Below are 20,670 nucleotides of genomic sequence, written 5' to 3' on the forward strand. Positions count from 1 at the left end.
ATCTATCCCTCTCTTTCTCTCTCCCCTTTTCTTTCTCTCTCTCCCCCCTCTTTCTGTCTTTCTCTCTCCCCTGCTTTCTCTTTCTCTCTCCCCCACTCTTTCTCTCTCTATCTCTCCCCTCTTCTTTCTCTCTCTCCTCCCTTCTTTCTCTCTTTCTCTCTCTCTTCTTCTCTCCTCCCCACTCTTTTTATTTTTCTCCTATCTTCTATCCCCATATCTTTCTTCTGTTCTCTCATCGATTTATTTTATCCTATGTTCTCTCTTCTATTCTTTCTCTAATTCTATTTCCTCGAAGGTGTCCTCTATTTCCTTCATTGTGTATTATTGTGTATTGGACAAAATAAACAAATAAATAAATAATAAAAATAACATTGTTATTGGACTGAGAGAGAATGGTTGGCTCAAAGTCATCCAGCCAGTTGTCATGTCTAAAATGGCACTAAAACTCACAATCTCCTAGTTTTTAGCCTGGTGCCTTAAGCACTGGGCAAACTGGCTTTTAGTCTTAATAATCATACAGATAGATCTTATCCAGGATCACTGCTATGGGCAAATTATATTTAAAAATTACAGCAATAAGCAACAACAGGACCTGAACAATCCCTTTGTTTTGCTTTGTTTAACAATGGGTTATAACTGATGCTTCAACACCATTGCTCACGAAAAATCTAACTGAAACCATTGCTATCAGCCCTAAGACTACACAACGTATAAGTTAGTAGATAAGATTTAAAAATAGCAGAATTTCTTACTCATCGGAAGGGAAAACTAATTCCTGAGTTTTCATCTGATTTTAATCCATTTCATTTTCAAAATGTTTCTGTTGTGCACAGCAATTCAGTAATTCATATTATAACATTTTTCATTTTCACGTTCATTCCCTGTTGCAAACAAAGAGTTGTGGTTTTTTTCTGCACTGTAAAACTGCAAGAATGTGTATAGATTTCCAAATAATGTAGAATAAGATTATTATTCTTTTGGTGATTACATGGAGATACTGTTTGAAGAAAGTGTATTTCACACAATTACAATTTTTGACTCTCGGTGTGATGATTATTCCTCTGTACAGATATAAATGAAGAAGGCTGTTACTGAACACACATATAAAACTGCAAGCATTCATAACAAATCATGTTGCGGAAAAAGACAAGTCCTTTCATAATATACAAAATGCACCAATGTCTATAATGCAGAAGAAGTGTTTCCTTTTTCATATTGACAATTTTTTCAAAACAATGAAATGCTAAATCCAGGAATATATTTTCAAAAGGTTGTGATGCCAAATGCCTTTGTTACTTGTCCATTTCTGTCTTTCCACATTGTCTATAAAGAACAATAAAAATAATGCCACAATTTCATGGTCACTTGGCTCTTAACGTTGGCATAAATTACATAATTCCATTCGGGCACAATTATGTGTTTCTTGGAGTAGGTAAATCAATTACTATAGGTGGATTCAATGGCTGGTAATTCATGGTGCAGACTGAAGCATTGACATAGGTAGTCGTTCCATCAGCCATAACACCGTAACCTAAAAACATTAAAAACATTGTTATAAATAAACATTTCTTCAGGAGACTGTTTCTATTATCATACACCAAAGTTTGGTCATATAGAAATTCTTATTTATCCCATTGAACATCAATAAATCACAGCACTAAATCTGAATGCCTTCTTGAATCCAAGCAAATAACATTCTGTGAAGAATAGTTTCCAATCCCTACAATTTAAATAATTCCCGGTAAAATTTGGAGCCCCCTCTGCAATTAATTCTCTCTCTCTAAAACTTTAACATTAAATCTGAATTTAGATTAAGCCCCCTCCAACTGAATAGAAACATAGAAACATAGAAGACTGACGGCAGAAAAAGACTTCATGGTCCATCTAGTCTGCCCTTATACTATTTCCTGTATTTAATCTTACAATGGATATATGTTTATCCCAGGCATGTTTAAATTGTTACTGTGGATTTACCAACCACGTCTGCTGGAAGTTTGTTTCAAGGATCTACTACTCTTTCAGTGAAATAATATTTCCTCACGTTGCTTTTGATCTTTCCCCCAACTAACTTCAGATCGTGTCCCCTTATTCTTGTGTTCACTTTCCTATTAAAAACACTTCCCTCCTGGACCTTATTTAATCCTTTAACATATTTAAATGTTTCGATCATGTCCCCCCTTTCCCTTCTGTCCTCCAGACTATACAGATTGAGTTCATGAAGTCTTTCCTGATACGTTTTATGCTTAAGACCTTCCACCATTCTAGTAGCCCGTCTTCGGACCCGTTCAATTTTGTCAATATCTTTTTGTAGGTGAGGTCTCCAGAACTGAACACAGTATTCCAAATGTGGTCTCACCAGAGCTCTATATAGCGGGATCATAATCTCCCTCTTCCTGCTTGTTATACCTCTAGCTATGCAGCCAAGCATCCTACTTGCTTTCCCTACTGCCCGACCACACTGCTCACCCATTTTGAGACTGTCAGAAGATTCTACTAAATTCTTTAGGAGAAAATGGTTCTCTTCCTATGAAATCATCATTCAAATGAATGGCTATGAAGTCTCCGTTCACTGAAGTGTCTTTGCATGCTGGATATGGAGGTCTCCATAGAATTCAGATTCCTTTGAGATATTCTGAAGCCAAATTGAACGTACATCCAAAGTGAGTTAAGAAGAAGAAAGAAAAAAGGACGGCAACCATCAAGGCGTTATGGTTTTCATGCTCCGGTTTCTTGCCCTTTAATATTTTTGACATTAAGAACTTTTAAATAGCATCCAGAGGTTGAACATCTGTTACTTCTATATAACTGAATGTCACAATGACCCATGTCTCCTTTATAAGGAGTTTGGCTTGGTTGCTACTCTACATATATGGATGTATGGAAACAACCTATTAATTTCTTAAGGTTCCATATGCTACGGAATTTCAGAGTGCAGTTTAGCTAAATTATGGAGACATTTCCATGGAGCAAATCATAAGTAAAGACTGAAGAAAATGTATTTTACAGAAAGAAAGATACAGAAAACAAAAATATGTGGCATAAGACAGTTGAGGTTAATCATGGTTCTGGAAGATCCAAAGTTTCAGAAAATTATTATTTCCGCAATTATCTTTGAAATATATACCACTCAAGAAGATAAAGGAAAAACTTGAACAACACAATATAACTCCAAGTAAATCAAACTTCTGTGAAATCAAACTGTCCGCTTAGGAAGCAACACTGATTGACAATAAATTTCACATGTTGTCAGCACGTTCAACTTTGTACACAACAAATTATTCAATGAGAATATTTCTAGAATGTGTTCTTTGAGTGTCCCCTTTATTTTTTTGAGCAGTGTATGTAAAACTAGTAGCTGGATACCAGTATTTTGCTACAAAACTATGTGATCTGGCTTGATAAACTGACAGTTAAAGCTTGAAAATGTTCCCACTCTGTTCCAACTGCCAGTTGCTTTATATTTTCCTTCCTTCCCTCCCTCCCTCTCTCTTTCTTCTTCCTTCCTTCCTTTCTTTTCTTTCCTCCCCTCCCTTTCTTTCCTCCTTCCTCCCTCCCTTTTCTTTCCCTCCCTTCCCTCCCTCCCTGTCACCTACAAGGCAACTGGCACTTGGAATAGAGTTCTTTTCAGGTGGGGAGGGGAAGTAGAATGTCTAAACACCCAGCCTACAGTCCAGAGGAGTCACGCGCTAACCATGCCCAGGCCCAATTGGCAGTTGGAACAGAGTTATTTCAGGTGGGGAATATAACGTCCAACTCCTTAGCATCAGAGTGTATTAATAATAATATAAGAAATACTAATGATCTGGTGGTTATTTTAAAAAATCCTTTCTTAGTGAACACCTAGAAACCAAGAAGAACGTACATGCCAAGTTTCAAGTTTGTAGGTTTTATGGTTCTGGAGATTTTGTGATGATGTGTGAGTGGTATTTGGCTTATATATATATAGTCTAGCAAAATTGTGTTGTAGAAAATCTTCCTAGCACTTTTTTTCATTCTTGTATGAAAAATCTTGAGATATAGAGATAATAATGTAGATGTAATAAATGTATGTTAAAAAATAAAGCAGGGTGCAGAGAAGATAATGAGGAACAGCTTTTTTTTTAACTGAAAGTAACAAATTCTGTCATATTAGGAAGAATGTCAAAGTGGGATGTTTTCACAAACAATAAGATTTTCATGAAAATAGACTCGTGGTACTGTAATTTCTTCCAGAAATTCAAGAAATGAACATTTGCTTTTGTCTTTTTAGTTAGTAACAGATATCATCAACAGTCATGTCATAATGGAACATTCTTGTATTTAGGGTTTTTCCAACATCACCATTTTGAATAGACTTTGAGCTTTGTAGCTTATTCCACAAGGGTCCCACACATTGGTTGATGATCATCTGTCAAATGCAGAACTTGCCCTGGCGATTCTGTAGTTGACCTCAATGCCAACTGTCACTGCATGGTAGAGGGTGCTGCCAAGGTATGTAAATTGGTCCACTACTTGCAGCTTTTGTCCCTTCTCTATGATGGTGGACGTTTGGTATTTAGCTAGTTAGTAAAAAGTAGGTCCTAACCTACTAGGATTCTAACTCTTCAAGGGCATCCATAGAATGGACTATGTGTGCGAATGGGAGTCAACATAGTGGCCATGATTATACAGTTGCATTATAGATTTTTTTGGTCTTCCTCTATGGATATAATTTATTTGCTTGCTTATTTGTTTATTTGTTTATTTGTTTGTTTGTTTGTTTATTTACTTATTTACTTACTTACTTACTTACTTACCTACCTACCTACCTACCTACCTACCTATCTACCTATCTACCTATCTACCTATCTACCTATCTACCTATCTACCTACCTATCTATCTATTTATTAGATTTGTATGCCGCCCCTCTCCGTAGACTCGGGGCGGCTCACAACACAATAAAACAGTTCATGACAAATCTAATAATTTACAATTTAAAATATTTAAAAACCCCCATTATTAAGCAGACATACATACAAACATACCATACATAAATTGTATAGGCCCGGGGGAGATAATTGCTCACTCCATTAATCTTTTAATTTGAAATGCTTCTCTATACAACTCCAAACAAGGAATTCCTCATCCACCCTCTTTTTCATTTGCTATTAATCACTTTTTCCTTATTCTCGGTCTCTTATCTTCTTCAACCCAATAATTAAGGTTTTTATCCCAGTCTCTAAACCTGGATGCTAATAACCCCCCTGGCAATACCTGAAACAGGTACATCGTTTTGGGAACTATCATCATTTTTTATGCTCTTATTTTACCCATTCTCCTTCGCCTTTTCTCTTTCCAGCTCCTCATCTGTTTCAACATTTTCCTCCATATTTGTCTATAATTCACCTCCTCGATTTTCGCCGGGTTTCTCAATAACCAAATTCCCAAATATTTAATTTTCTTTAATCTTAACTTCAACCCTGATTCTTTCCTAATTCCTATCTGGAGCTCAGCAGTGTGGGAACGTAATCAGTAGAAGTGCCTCGTGACTGGACAAGGGTTTTTCTTGTCGATACCACTAGTCACTCTTGTTCCTTGCTGTGCAAAGACTGATTTTTAAGCTAATTCAATGTGACAGAAGTTTTCATAGCCCAAAGCAGAGGTAATTGAAGTGCAATTAATCAATGTATCTCTTACCTACATAGAAACATAGAAGACTGACGGCAGAAAAAGACCTCATGATCCATCTAGTCTGCCCTTATACTATTTTCTGTATTTTATCTTAGGATAGATATATGTTTATCCCAGGCATGTTTAAATTCAGTTACTGTGGATTTACCAACCACGTCTGCTGGAAGTTTGTTCCAAGGATCTACTACTCTTTCAGTAAAATAATATTTTCTCACGTTACTTTTGATCTTTCCCCCAGCTAACTTCAGATTGTGTCCCCTTGTTCTTGTGTTCACTTTCCTATTAAAAACACTTCCCTCCTGAACGTTATTTAACCCTTTGACATATTTAAATGTTTCGATCATGTCCCCCCCCCCCTTTCCCTTCTGTCCTCCAGTCCAGACTATACAGATTGAGTTCATGAAGTCTTTCCTGATACGTTTTATGCTTAAGACCTTCCATCATTCTTGTAGCCCGTCTTTGGACCCGTTCAATTTTGTCAATATCTTTTTGTAGGTGAGGTCTCCAGAACTGAACACAGTATTCCAAATGGGATCTCACCAGTGCTCTATATAGCGGGATCATAATCTCCCTCTTCCTGCTTGTTATACCTCTAGCTATGCAGCCAAGCATCCTATTAACTACTACAGTTAATATTTCAAAAACTTTGTATTATTCATTTTAATTGTTATGCATGTAAACAATACGCACGCCATACAATTCCTGACCTTCATGAATGTGTCCAAAAACATGAAGTCGTGGCTGTATTCGTCTCTGGATGGTATTCAACAGCTCAACACAGCCCACCCTTTGCATTTTCTTAGGGACCCAGTCTAGAAAACCTGCAAAATAAGAAACACAATTTATGAAATGCTGAAAATATATATATATCAAATTCAAGACTTTACTTCATTCTATATCTAGCACTTCTAGCTAGTGATGGGCGAACTGAACCTGCACAATTTGGTTCGGTACCGAATTTTGCGGTGTTCGGTATGCCGAACACGACCCCGAAATTTTTCCAACGTTCGGGCAAAGTCCGGGGTCGTGTTCGGCATTCGGAGCTTTGACGTCACCGGCAGGTTGCTAAGGACGCCAAGGTGATCACTTCCTGGATTCCAGAATGTCTGTCTGGAAACTTATTTTTGTTCATGTACAGCAATACAGAATAACAATAATAAAATTGAATAAAATTGTTCTGTCTGGGTCACTCCGGAAGCCAAGACCAACCCAAAAAGAGAAGCCAGACACACCAGTAAAAGGCAAAGGCAGTTTATAAAATTCAAGAAAAACACAGGTAAAAGAAAATGTCCTTACAAACAGGAAAACGCTGTATCTTCAAATATATCCACGAAGGCAAAAGTCCATGCAGCAATACAGGATTCTTGCTGCCAAGACGAGGCTGTAGATAGCAGACCTACACCTCCCACGGGCCTTCCAAACTGCTGGGCCACAAGCCAGGAACAGAGACGTTGAGAACAAAGCAGGTCACCGTAACTCCAACTGATAACACTCCACATGGCTTCAAGGCTTGCCTGCCTTTTAAACCCTGCTAAGGAGGACCACACCCAGGCCCAGCTGTTCCTAATTCAGTGCTGATAATACTTCTTTAATTGCTCCTTTCGTTGATCTGAACATCTCTGTCGCATGTCAATGACGGCTTGTGCTTCATCACCTAATGACTCCAAACTACTGGCTGGGGAGAGCCCCCCCCTGGGGCTCTCCTGCTGTTCTCCTTCGTCCCATTCCTGACTTTCCTCTCCCCCGTCCGACTGTTCATCCCCCTCCTCTTCGCTGTCATCCTCCTCCAGGCATGGAGCCAGCAGAGACACAGCCGGTCCCTGAGCAGCCTCAGGCTGAACCACAACAAAAATTGAATGATGGTGTATACAAGCAGAAGGTATTATAGTCAATCTACCCACTCAAAGCTGCATTCATGGGTGTGTGTAAGATAGAGATGGTTCTAATAAATGCAAATATACAATTTTGGTCAAAAAATGCAAAAGGAATTCTCAATAAATCCATCAGATCATTTTCTTTACATTAGGATATGATTTATTATTGGGGTATAACCCAAATGAAAATATAAAATAAGATCAGAGGCCATTTGTGCTATTGGTAAGGGAGCTAAAATAATTACAATGTCTTAAATACAGATATTTTTTTTACAGAGAAAGAATTCACTTAACAGTTTAGCATTGAACAAGGGAGCTGTCATCCAATGACAGTAACATGAAGGAAAAGGATCAAATCTAGGTATGAAGGGTGACTTTAGTTAAGAGCTGTGAATATATATTATTCAATATTTGCTTTCTGGCATATTAAAAATTATAATTTGATGGCAATATTCGGAAAACCCTGGGAAATCTATTCAAGATCTTCATTTTGGGGCAACTGTACCGTGTTTCCCCAAAAATAACACAGCGTCTTATATTAATTTTTGCTCCCAAAGATGTGCTATGTTTTATTTTCAGGGGATGTCTTATTTTTCCCCAATGACTTGTATCCTGTATGCCGCTACAGCAAAAACGCATCCAAACACGCAGTCGTATGTTGGTTGTGTGTTGGATGTGTTTTAAATCTGATTGATGCAGTGTTTTGGGATGCAATTTATGGACAGCAGTGTTACATATGTTCTGTTCAGGAATGCTGCGAAATGAAATGTCTCCTATGTCTTACTTTCGGGGGATGCCTTATACAGTGGTACCTCTACTTAAGAACTTAATTCGTTCTGTGACCAGGTTCTTTATTATTATTATTATTATTATTATTATTATTATTATTATTATTATTAATTAGATTTGTATGCCGCCCCTCTCCGTAGACTCGGGGCGGCTCACAGCAACGATAAAAACAATATATAATGACAAATCTAATAGTTAAACTCTAAAATAACAATAATACATTTTAAAAAGTCTAAAAACAAGGAACCCCAATATATAAAAAACATGCATACTGTCATATCATACACAGAAAACTATATAGGCAGGGGGAGGTGTTTCAGTTCCCCCACGCTTGACGACAGAGGTGGGTTTTAAGTAGAAACATTCTTAAGTAGAAGCAATTTTTCCCATCGGAATCAATGTAAAAGAAAATAATGCGTGCAAACCCATTAGGAAACAAATAAAAGCTTGGAATTTGGGTGGGAGGAGGAGGAAGAAGAAGAGGAGGAAGACAGTTGCTGCTGAAGGAAGTAGGTGAGGTGAGTGGAATAAAAAAAATCCAAAACTTTAAGGCTTAAAAAAAAAAGGATGGACTCTGAGGCAGCTCCCAGAGAAAGGAAAATGCTCTGTTTGCTCTTGGCTGCCCAGAGTGAATGGAGCGTTTCTTTTCTCTGGGCGCTGGCAGAGGTTTATTCCCTCTCTGAGCGTCCAGAGAAAGGAAAATGCTCTGTTCGCTCTTGGCTGCCCAGAGTGAATGGAGCGTTTCTTTTCTTTGGGCGCTGGCAGAGGTTTATTCCCTCTCTGAGCGTCCAGAGAAAGGAAAATGCTTTGTTCGCTCTGGACTGCCAAAGCCTCCTTAAGCACCACTGAAAGTCTCCTCTGGCAGCCCAGAAAGGCCCGAGATGGCCAGGATTAAAAGGGGAATGCCAGGAAACTGGCCGGGCCTTCGTGCCACTCTCAAATTTCCTGGGAATTTTTTCTGGGCTCGGGTTCTTAAGTAGAAGCAAAAAAATCTTGAATACCCGGTTCATATCTAGAAAAGTTCTTCAGTAGAGGTACCACTGCATTAGGCAAGAGAACTATTAAGTCCTCGACTTACAACCTTACCACTGTCACTTGCTGGGGTGACAATTTGCTTTGCGTTTCCTGCGCTCTCCTTCCTGGGTCACACTCCCGCCTCAGGCTGGGTAGCTAGGCAAACGGGTGCTGCCAGAAGCATAAATATTGCCAGCGCCGCTTCCACCCACGCCTTGTGCTTGCACCTCAGGCGGGAGGTGGCCACGTGAGGCTGGAGGGGAGCCAGGCAGGCGAGAGGGAAGCTCGTCCGAGGCCAGGGAGGAGGAAAGAGGAAAAAAGCAAGGAGCGCAGTTGCAGCAGCAGCAGCAGGGAAAAAAGGGACAGTTGAGCCGAGACCAGTAATCCAGGAAGTGACAGCCACTGATCAGCTGGAGCTGGGCATGCATCTTCATTTCCGCCGGCGGAACTGCGTTCTACCCCATCCTGCCTGCTGTCTACCCCTGTCCGTACCCCTTACCTCCCCCCTGCCCCAGGACAGTCCTGGAAATAGACCTTGACAAATAAGGGAATCATTCCAGAGGCTAAAGGCAGAAAAGGGCAAATGTGATTTATTCCCTTTCCATTACAATAATAGTTACAAGAGGCTTGCTGGGGTGAAAATTACTGATTTCAAAGAGAAGATTGAATTCTCTTAGTTAACGAAAGTTCAGCTGAATATTGAGGACTGTAATTACGTGTATTTAACTTGGATAAACAGAAGGGAACACTCGCCTTATGTGAGCATTAGCAAATTGTTCCACGGTGTGAATAAATTCCTCTAATAAGCACCCTAATTTTGCTCATTTTGAGAACTTGCTGCTGCATTGCAGAAGCACAGCTCTGAGTTTCTGGGATATTTTAGCTTCCGCGCACGTGCAGAAGCAAAGAATCGGTGAAAATAGCCGAAATTTCGCTCTTGCATGCACCCTCGTACGAGATTTGGCTTGATGTGCATGCGCAGAAGCCAAATCTCACGCAGGGGCATGTCAGGGGCGTCCAGCTGCGCACGCATCCGGGATTTTCCTACCGGAGCCGCACACCTGAGCATACTGGCTGCTGACCGCCACTACCTATTCTATTCTATTCTATTCTACTCTACTCTACTCTACCCTATCCTATTCTCCATTCCATTCCATCTATTCTATTCTATTCTATTCTATTCTATCCTATTCTTTCAGCTGTGGCGAGGAGGGCACTTGCCCAGGTTCGCCTGGTGCACCGGTTGCGACCCTATTTGGATAGGGAGTCATTGCTCACAGTCGCTCATGCCCTCATCACCTCGAGGTTCGACTACTGCAACGCTCTCTACAAGGGGCTACCTTTGAAGTGTGTTCGGAAACTTCAGATTGTGCAGAATGCGGCCGTGAAGCTATTGTGGGGCTTCCTAGATTTGCCCATGTCTCGTCAACACTCCGCGGCCTGCACTGACTGCCGATTAGTTTCCGGTCACAACTCAAAGTGTTGGTAATAATCTATAAAGCTCTACATGGCATCGGACCAGAATACCATTGGAACGGTCTTCTGCCACACGAATCCCACCAACTGATAAGGTCCCACAGAGTTGGCTTTCTCCGGGTCCCGTCGACTAAACAATGTCGTCTGGTGGGCCCCCGGGGAAGAGCCTTCTTTGTGGTGGCCCCGGCCCTCTGGAATCAACTCCTCCCAGAGATCAGAACTGCCCCCACCCTCCTTGCCTTTCGTAAGCTATTGAAGACCCACCTATGTCATCAGGCATGGGGAAATTAAAATACCCCTGGGCTTATATTGTTTATGTATGGTATGATTGTGTTTCATGATTTTAATAATGGGTTTTTATATGTCTTTTAATATATTGAATTTGTCACATTGTTGTTTTTGTTGTGACCTGGGGGCCGCATACATATCTAATTAATAATAATAATAATAATAATAATAATAATAATAATAATAATCCATAATAACGATCCAAAGTGCAGACTCTGTAAAGAAACAGATGAAACAATCGATCACATACTCAGCTGCTGCAAAAAGATCGCAAAGACTGACTACAAGCATAGACATGATGCTGTGGCACAGATGATCCACTGGAACTTGTGCCGAAACTACCATCTACCAGTGGCAAAGAACTGGTGGGATCATAAGCCCGAAACAGTGGTAAAAAATGAGCAAGTAAAACTACTGTAGGACTTCCGACTTCAGACTGACCGAATTCTGAAGCATAACACACCAGACATTGTGATCGTGGAGAAAAAGAAAGTATGGATCATCGACATTGCAATCCCAGGAGACAGCAGAATTGAGGAGAAGCAGCTAGAGAAATTTGCAAAATACGAAGGTCTAAAAATCGAGCTGCAACGACTCTGGCATAAGCCAGTGAAAGTGGTCCCAGTGGTACTTGACACGCTGGGCGCAGTGCTAAAGGATCTCAGCGGACATTTGAAAACCATCGGAATTGACAAAATCTCCACCTGTCAATTGCAAAAGGCTGCTTTACTGGGATCGGCAAACATAATTCGCCGCTACATCACGCAGTCCTATGTGCTTGGGAAGCGCCCGACTGGTGATGAAATACGAAATCCAACATAGTGATCTCGTTTGCTGTGTTGTATTGATAATAATAATAATAATAATAATAATAATAATAATAATAATAATAATAATAATTTAAAAATAATAATCTCCTTTCTTTTCTACATCACCCTTTTGATTTGCCTTTCTGTTCGTATTTCATTCCTCTAGCAACCAACTGGTTGCATCATGTGCTGGGTCTTCTATTGTTTTTGTTATTTATTTATTTATTTATTTATTTATTCATTCATTCATTCATTCATTTATTAGATTTGTATGCCGCCCCTCTCCGTAGACTTTATGTTCTTGCGCCACTGTTAACCAGTGAAACTTAGCAACTGCCTTTGGTGCACTTGCACAAGATTCTCACGGACGTCATGTATTGTACAGCAATTTCTGCTTTTTGCAAAACTTCGCTCGAGCAAAGAAAGACTGAAATTCAACTCGTCGTCACATGACTGGAAATAATTCATTGTAAATGAGGTGGTGTATAAAGGCAAAAAAAAGTATTTCCACTTCAAAAATTTTGCAAGCTCAAATCCATGAAATTAACTTCTTCATTAAATTAGGCGTTATTTATGTTGAACATGTTTTTGTCTGTATGCAATGCCAGCCTTCCGAAGCTTTCCCACATGTTTGCAACTTATTATGTACACCTGACTACACAAACTAAGAATAATTTATTACACCTACCGAACACTAAGGAGACTGCCTTAGATATTCTTTCCTTTCCTTTCTTGTTACATTTTAAAATGGTTAAACAGTAATCTGCAACTACTAGAAAAGTATAAATCACTATGGCCTAGGCAGGTTCCAAGTTAGATTTTGTTGGAAAATTATAGTGGCTAATTTCTACTTTAGTTTGTACCTGGTACACAGCCATTCAAATACTGCATCCAGATCAGATATAGGCGCACCCCAAATTTGGACTAAATAGCAAAGTAAAGCTCAATATTTATTTAATAAACATCAGTGAACATCAAAAGCAAATAACTGGTGAAACAGCAGGGTAAGAAGAACATTAGCAACGAGCAACAATATACATAATTCCTGTACAATATACATAATTCCTGTATTTATAATATACAATATACATATATATATATGTATATATATATACATATACATGTATGTGTTAAAATGTTTTCAGCTGTATTTATCAAAAGGTGCAGAATTTCCAACGGCCACTTTATTTATTTATTTGTTTGTTTGTTTGTTTGTTTATTTATTTATTTATCAGATTTGTATGCCGCCCCTCTCCGTAGACTCGGGGCGGCTAACAACAATAATAAGACAATATAAACAAATCTAATATTTAAGTTAATTTAAAAACCCCAATTTAAGAAACCAATCATACATACAGACATACCATGCATACATTTTATAAGCCTAGGGGGAAGGGAAAGTCTCAATTCCCCCATGCCTGACAACAGAGGTGGGTTTTAAGGAGCTTACGAAAGGCAAGGAGGGTGGGGGCAACTCTGATATCTGGGGGGAGTTGGTTCCAAAGGGTCGGGGCCGCCACAGAGAAGGCTCTTCCCCTGGGTCCCGCCAAAAGACATTGTTTAGTTGACGGGACCTGGAGAAGGCCAACTCTGTGAGACCTAACTGGTCACTGGGATTCGTGCGGCAGAAGGCGGTCCCGGAGATATTGTGGTCCAATGCCATGAAGGGCTTTGTAGGTCATAGCCAACACTTTGAATTGTGACCGGAAACTGATCAGCAACCAATGCAGACTGCGGAGTGTTGGTGTAACATGGGCATATTTAGGAAAGCCCATGATAGCTCTCGCAGCTGCATTCTGCACGATGTGAAGTTGAAACAACCTTGTGGACAATGAGCACGGACACTCCCAATTTTTAATTCTTTTGTACACAAAACAAAAGTAGGTTAGAGATGGAAAATAAGACATCAGGTTGATACTCCCAGAAGGTGTCGTGGTTGGCTCTGGACAAGCTCCTGCCCCAAGGAATGTGGAGGTGGATGTGGGGGAAACATCCACATGCCACAGGTCTGTTTTGCTCCCGATAGAATCTCCCGATGAAGGCTCGTCTGACAAAGGAAGGGTGAGTAGCGGGGAAGGGGGGAGTTTGGCAGACAGCCCAGGAGGAGATCAATCATCCTTATCATCCCTGGATTCTGAACAAGAACTTATGATGGACCCACGCATGCTTAGAGTGATGCACAGGAGAGAACAACTGAAGGATTGTTACAGGAGATAAGTGAGGCCACCTGTGGTTGGGTGGGCTGCTGTAATTAGTGCTACAGATAAAAAGAACAGCGTACTGGTTTAGCCTTGTGGAGGTTTATCTGATTCATAATTCGTCAAGATCGTGGTTTTGCTGTTTCCCTGTTCAAGACTGTGTGTGGACTTTCTGGACTTTGGAATTTGGACTCAATTTCCCAGTTACTGGGTGAGTAATTGGATTGCATTTAACCTGTGCCTTGTGTGTACCAGAAAATCCCTTTGACATTTAAAAAGGGAGTTTTTTCTGCTTTTCTGTTGATAAAGAAACTTTGAATTGGGAAATAATGATGTTCAGTGGAATGAGATTAATTTTAAATTTATTATTATTATTATTATTATTATTATTATTATTATTAATTAATTAATTAATTCATTCATTCATTTATTTATTAAATTTGTTTGCCGCCCCTCTCCGTAGACTTGGGGCCGCTCACAGCAGTAACAGAATACAATGTAGAATACAAATCTAACATTTAAAAAAACTAAAAACCCATAATTTAAAAAAACATACACACAACATACCATACATAAACTATATAGGCCTGGGGAGGATATCTCAGTTTCCCCATGCCTGATGGCAGAGGTGGGTTTTAAGAAGTTTAGGAAAGGCAAGGAGGGTGGGGCCAGTCCTAATCTCCGGGGGGAGCTGGTTCCAGAGGGTTGGGGCCGCCACAGAGAAGGCTCTTCCCCTGGGTCCCACCAGACGACATTGTTTAGTCGACGGGACCCGGAGAAGGACAACTCTGTGGGACCTAACTGGTCGCTGGGATTCGTGCGGCAGAAGGCGGTCCTGGAAATGTAACTTAGCTTTAATTTTGAATTATTTTATTCTCCATGAGAGACTTTGTTAATATTAGAGCAATAAGCAGACATGGACCACTACTGTATTTCAGCAAAAAGCACCCAAAACACACCAGATCTGCACCATAATTGTTATCTGTCCCCAAGGACACAACAGAGGCATATAAAATGAACCAGATAAGCATTTTTTTCAGTGTCTTCTTACCAAGAGGCGGTCCGTGTGTAATAAGAATGTCTGTTCCATCTGGAATCAGGTTCCATTTCTCTAAGAGCGCTTGGCCTCGTGGAAGATTAAAGCCCCAGCCATAAAACCAAGGTTGCCTGCCAAAGAAAGGGGAAAAGTCTTCAATGCTTCACACTTGCTGTGGTTAGCCGGCTGAGCTCTAGTACAAGAGGAGAAGGCCCTGAACGCAGGCAGTGTGTCATAACAGCTCAACTCAAATGATACAGACGCATGTGTGTGCCACTGCAATTCTGAGTTTATTTATAATGCAAAGACGCCCATGTAACCTGGAAAAAAAACCATTACCATATCTACTTTCAAAGAATATTCATTAGTAAGCAATGAATAATTACGCTTTTACTAATTTTAGCATGTTTGATCCAGTGTAGATAACCTCAAATGAGACCACATTTGGAGTACTGTGTACAGTTCTGGTCACCGCACCTCAAGAAGGTTATAATGGAACTGGAAAAGGTGCAAAAAAGGGCAACAAGAATGATCAAGGAAGTGGAGCACGTCCCTTATGATACCAGGTTGCAACGCCTTGGTTTCTTCAGCCCTGAAAGATGGCATTTAAGGGTGATTTGATCGAAGTGTGTAAAATCATGCATGAGATAGAAAAGGTGGATAGAGAAACATTCCTTCCTTGGAGCCAGGGGTGGGTAAAAACACCCCCCATAGGCTCTCTGGAAGCCAAAAATGCCCTCTCAGAGCCTCTGTGAGAGCCAAAAATCAGCTGGCAGGCACACACATGCATGTTGGAGCTAAGCTAGGGGCAACAGCTCGTGTGTCAGCAGATATGGCTCCATATGCTACCTGTGGCACCCGTGCCATAGGTTTGCCATCTTAGCCACTGAGCCATCGCATTCCATTTCTAAGTAAGATGGTGATACAGTATATTTAAATATCCAGTGGCATGCTGAAAAGGGGCACTTCCTATCCAGGCTGGGTCACAGGGATAGGCGAAATTGGCTCTTCTATGACATGTGGACTTCAACTCCCAGAATTCTTGAGCTAGCATGATTGGCTCAGGAATTCTGGGAGTTGAAGTCCACAAGTCATAGAAGAACCAACTTTGCCTACCCCTGGGCTGGGATATATGGTATCACTTCCAGTCTACGTTGTTGGATTATATCAGTCTAGGAAAACTATTGGGCTGATCTTTTTTAACCTCTAGATCAGGGGTAGGCAAAGTCGGCTCTTCTATGACTTGTGGACTTCAACTCCCAGAATTCCCGAGCCAATCATGCTAACTTGGGAATTCTGGGAGTTGAAGTCCACATGTCATAGAAGAGCTGACTTTGCCTACCCCTGCTCTAGATTATAAAATTTGAAATGTACGGTTAGAAGTTTCGGAAAAATTAATATGTGCCACATTCCCCTGCTACGAGATCTATTACTCTCATTTTTCATGTTGAAACCTTTCGTTCTGCAGTTGCTGTTTTGATGTAGTGTTCATTTCATCTAGGGCTGGGATGTTAATAATAAAAACTGTATCAAAAATTGAACGTGTTGGTTGTCGTATCTAGCTAACTGCCTGCTGCTTTTGCTCTGTCCCATAAGGAAAGAATGAAAGGCTGGTATGATTTTATAAGTTTTATAATAAGTGCCGCTTGAAGACTGTTTAATATCAGCTACTCGTTCTTCAGAGATGCTTCCTCCTTTCTGCATTAAATAAATGATCATTCTTTGAAAGTCTTCTAAATTATTTGGACCGGGACTCACTGCTCACAGTCACTCATGCCCTCATCACCTCGAGGCTCGACTACTGTAACGCTCCCTACATGGGGCTACCTTTGAAAAGTGTTCGGAAACTTCAGATCGTGCAGAATGCAGCTGCGAGAGCAATTATGGGCTTCTCTAAGTATGCCCATATTACTCCAACACTCCGCAGTCTGCATTGGTTGCTGATCAGTTTCCGGTCACAATTCAAAGTGTTGGTTATGACCTATAAAGCCCTTCATGGCACCGGACCAGAATATCTTCGGGACCGCCTCCTGCCGCATGAATCCCAGCGACCGGTTAGGTCCCACAGAGTCGGCCTTCTTCAGGTCCCGTCGACTAAACAATGCTGTCTGGCGGGACCCAGGGGAAGAGCCTTCTCTGTGGGGGCCCCGACCCTCTGGAACCAGCTCCCCCCTGAGATTAGGATTGCCCCCACCCTCCCTGCCTTTCGTAAACTCCTTAAGACCCACCTCTGCCGTCAGGCATGGGGGAACTAAAAAAAACATCTCCCCCTTGCCCATGTTGTTTTGCCATTTGATTGACTGTGTGCCTGTTTTATATATATATTGGGACTGTTTTATGAATTTATTAATTTTAAATTGTAATTAGATTGGTGGGCATTGGATTTGTTATTATGTATTGTTTTTTATTATTGTTGTGAGCCGCCCCGAGTTTGCGGGGAGGGGCGGCATATAAATCCAATAAATCTAATCTAATCTATTCCTTGTACGTTGCTTGACAAACTCCAAAGAACCTGCCCTCAATGCTGTAAAGACTGTTTCCATAGTACTGATGCATTAATAGTGTTTTCAAAAAATGATGTTGTCTTCCCTTTTTCTGATTTTTAAATGTGTACCTTTGAAATTCTATCAAGATTACACACAACCTTAAATATATGTAAAGAGTATGCACGCCAAGAGCTATTCTGAATATAAACTATTTTTCAGAGAGAATCAGTGTTGTCTAGCATAAGAATTTACTGGAACAAGAGGATGTAGAAATCTTTAAAAATTGTCCTCTCCTCTTTTTAAAAATATAACTCTTAAGGATCTTTCTCTCCCTCCCCTTGATTTATTTATTTCCCTGTAGTTATTCTCCCTACCAAGTTTTCCTTATCTGAGTTTCAGAATGAGATGCTTATGGAAATCAGATGTTGTTGTTAGTTATGAAGTTGTGTCCAACCCATCGCGACCACATGGACAATGTACCTCCAGGCTTTTCTGTCCTCTACCACAGTGTTTCCCAACCTTGGCAACTTGAAGGTATCTGGACCTCAGCTCCCAGAATTCCCCAGCCAGCAATCTCACACTACTGAGTAGAGCCTACAAAACCTATGCCAGACCCATTCTCAAATACAGCTCATCTGTCTGGAACCCACACCACATCTCAGACATCAACACTCTCGAAAACGTCCAAAGATATTTCACCAGAAGAGCCCTTCACTCCTCCACTCGAAACAGAATACCCTACGAAAATAGACTAACTATCCTGGGCCTTGAAAGCTTAGAACTACGGCGCCTAAAACACGATTTAAGTATTGCCCACAAGATCATACGCTGCAACGTCCTTCCAGTCAACGACTACTTCAGTTTCAACAGCAACAACACAAGAGCACGCAACAGATTCAAACTTAATATTAACCGCTGCAAACTTGACTGTAAAAAATATGACTTTAACAATCGAGTTGTTGAAGCGTGGAACTCATTACCGGACTCAATAGTGTCAACCCCCAATTCCCTACATTTCTCCCTTAGACTCTCCACGATTGACCTCTCCGGATTCCTAAGAGGCCAGTAAGGGGCGTACATAAGTGCACTGATGTGCCTAACGTCCCCTGTCCAATTGTCTTTCCTTATCCCTTTTATCATATATATTCTCTCCTTCCCATCTACTTCTCTTCTTTTACTTCCTATCTTTATATATATTACTTAATGTCTATTCTCTTTCATATATATTGTATATTGGGCAAAGAATAAATAAATAAAATTAAAAAAAAAGTTGCCAAGGTTGGGAAACACTGCTCTACCATCCTTTGGAGTCCATTTAAGTTCATGCCGACAGATAAGGTGACCAATCACCCTCCTTTAGGGAGGACAGTCCTTCTTTTGTAGGTTCTGTCCTTCCTTGAAAAGTGTCCTCCTAACTGTCCTCCTTCTTGATATTTTAAAATTAATCTGTTAATTAGAGATGCTGTGCCGAATTGTTACACATCATGTGACGGTACAGTTTGGAAAGACGCGATAATGAAACGCATGCGCAGGGCACAGGAGAACTTAATGTGTCTCGGACTTGTTTCCCACCATTGCCTCTATATTATACTTCGTGTTTACTTCTAGCGGAAATACGAAATTATTTCTTTCTCCGTGAATATTATACTCAGGTAAGTACAATTCACGTTTAATTAATTAATTAATTCAATTTTATACAACCCTGTTTTCAACACAAGTGCAAAACAATTTAAAGATGGATTTAGTAAAGTTTTATCGCTTTTGTTATTAAAGTTTTAGTTTTAATTATTAATTTTATTTATTCAAAATGACATAAATGTTTCGTTTATTTGCGTTGTACTTTTTTCCTTAAATTTTTTCGTCCTCCTTTTCACTGTAAAAAAATTGGTCACCTTACGACAGCTTATCTATCTATCTATCTATCTATCTATCTATCTATCTATCTATCTATCTATCTATTTTGTCCAATAAACAATGAGGGTTTTAGTGGGTATATATCAATGTACACATAGTAAAATACATGATGAAGGTTATAGAGGAGATACTCATAGTAAAATATATCTAAGAAATATTAGAAAAGAAGGTATAGTAATAGAACATATCAATGAAAGAATAGAAGAAGAGATATAGGAATAGAAGAAAGGTATGGGAGATACAGGAGAGCAATAGGACAGGGGACGGAAGGCACTCTAGTGCACTTGTACTCGCTCCTTACTGACCTCTTATGAATCTGGATAGGTCAACCGTAGATAATCTAAGGGTAAAGTGTTGGGGGTTTGGGGATGACACTATGGAGTCCGGTAATGAGTTCCACGCTTTGACAACTCGGTTACTGAAGTCATATTTTTTACAGTCAAGTTTGGAGCGGTTAATATTAAGTTTAAATCTGTTGTGTGCTCTTGTGTTGTTGTGGTTGAAGCTGAAGTAGTCACCCACAGGCAGGACGTTGCAGCATATGAACTTGTGGACAATACTTAGATCTTGTTTAAGCTTCAGTGACTCCATCCAGCAATCTCATTCTTTTTTGTCCTCAATCTTTCCCAGCATTAGGCTCTTCTCTAGTGAGTCCTTCCTTCTCATTTGGTCGCCAAAGTATTTGAGTTTCTTTTCTTTTTTTATATAAAAAATAATTTTATTTCAAATATATACATTTTAAAAGGACATTTTCTCAATCATTCTACTCACTGATTGCACATCACTGATCATTTTTTAACAAAGCATTTGAGTTTCATCTTCAGGATCTGGCCTTCTGAAGAGCAGTCAAGGTTAATCTCCTGTGATAGCTTGTGCGGCTGCATTCAGGACAATTTGGAGTCTCCCAATACTCTCCAAGGGTAGCACCATGTAGAGCACATTAATAATCAAGAACTCATTGAAGCCTCTGAACTCCCAGTAGGCCTGTTGGGCCATTTTTTGCCATCCCCAAGTTTCAGGAAAGCTTCCTGAAGCCTGGAGATGGTGAAAAATGGCCAAACAGGCCAACAGAATTTTACGAAGTTCTAGTTGACCTGTTGGGCTGTTTTTTACCATCCCCAAAGTTCAGGAAGCTT

At 40.2% G+C, this 20,670-nt stretch overlaps 1 protein-coding gene across 1 annotated transcript in view; it reads right to left on the reverse strand.

Annotated features, from left to right (window-relative positions):
• Positions 1 to 1,412: 1,412 nt before the first annotated feature.
• The window catches only part of MPPED1 (metallophosphoesterase domain containing 1), an 81,530-nt gene continuing 62,272 nt past the window's right edge, over positions 1,413 to 20,670 (reverse strand). Inside the window, exons 4-6 of the mRNA XM_070754719.1 lie at positions 15,150 to 15,265; positions 6,358 to 6,471; positions 1,413 to 1,531 (exon numbers count right to left, since the gene is read on the reverse strand). Coding sequence (XP_070610820.1) covers positions 1,413 to 1,531; positions 6,358 to 6,471; positions 15,150 to 15,265 — 349 coding nt within the window. The remainder of the gene's footprint in view (positions 1,532 to 6,357; positions 6,472 to 15,149; positions 15,266 to 20,670) is intronic.

Source organism: Erythrolamprus reginae, chromosome 6 (genome assembly GCF_031021105.1).
Source record: "Erythrolamprus reginae isolate rEryReg1 chromosome 6, rEryReg1.hap1, whole genome shotgun sequence".
In the NCBI taxonomy this organism is placed as follows: domain Eukaryota; kingdom Metazoa; phylum Chordata; class Lepidosauria; order Squamata; family Dipsadidae; genus Erythrolamprus; species Erythrolamprus reginae.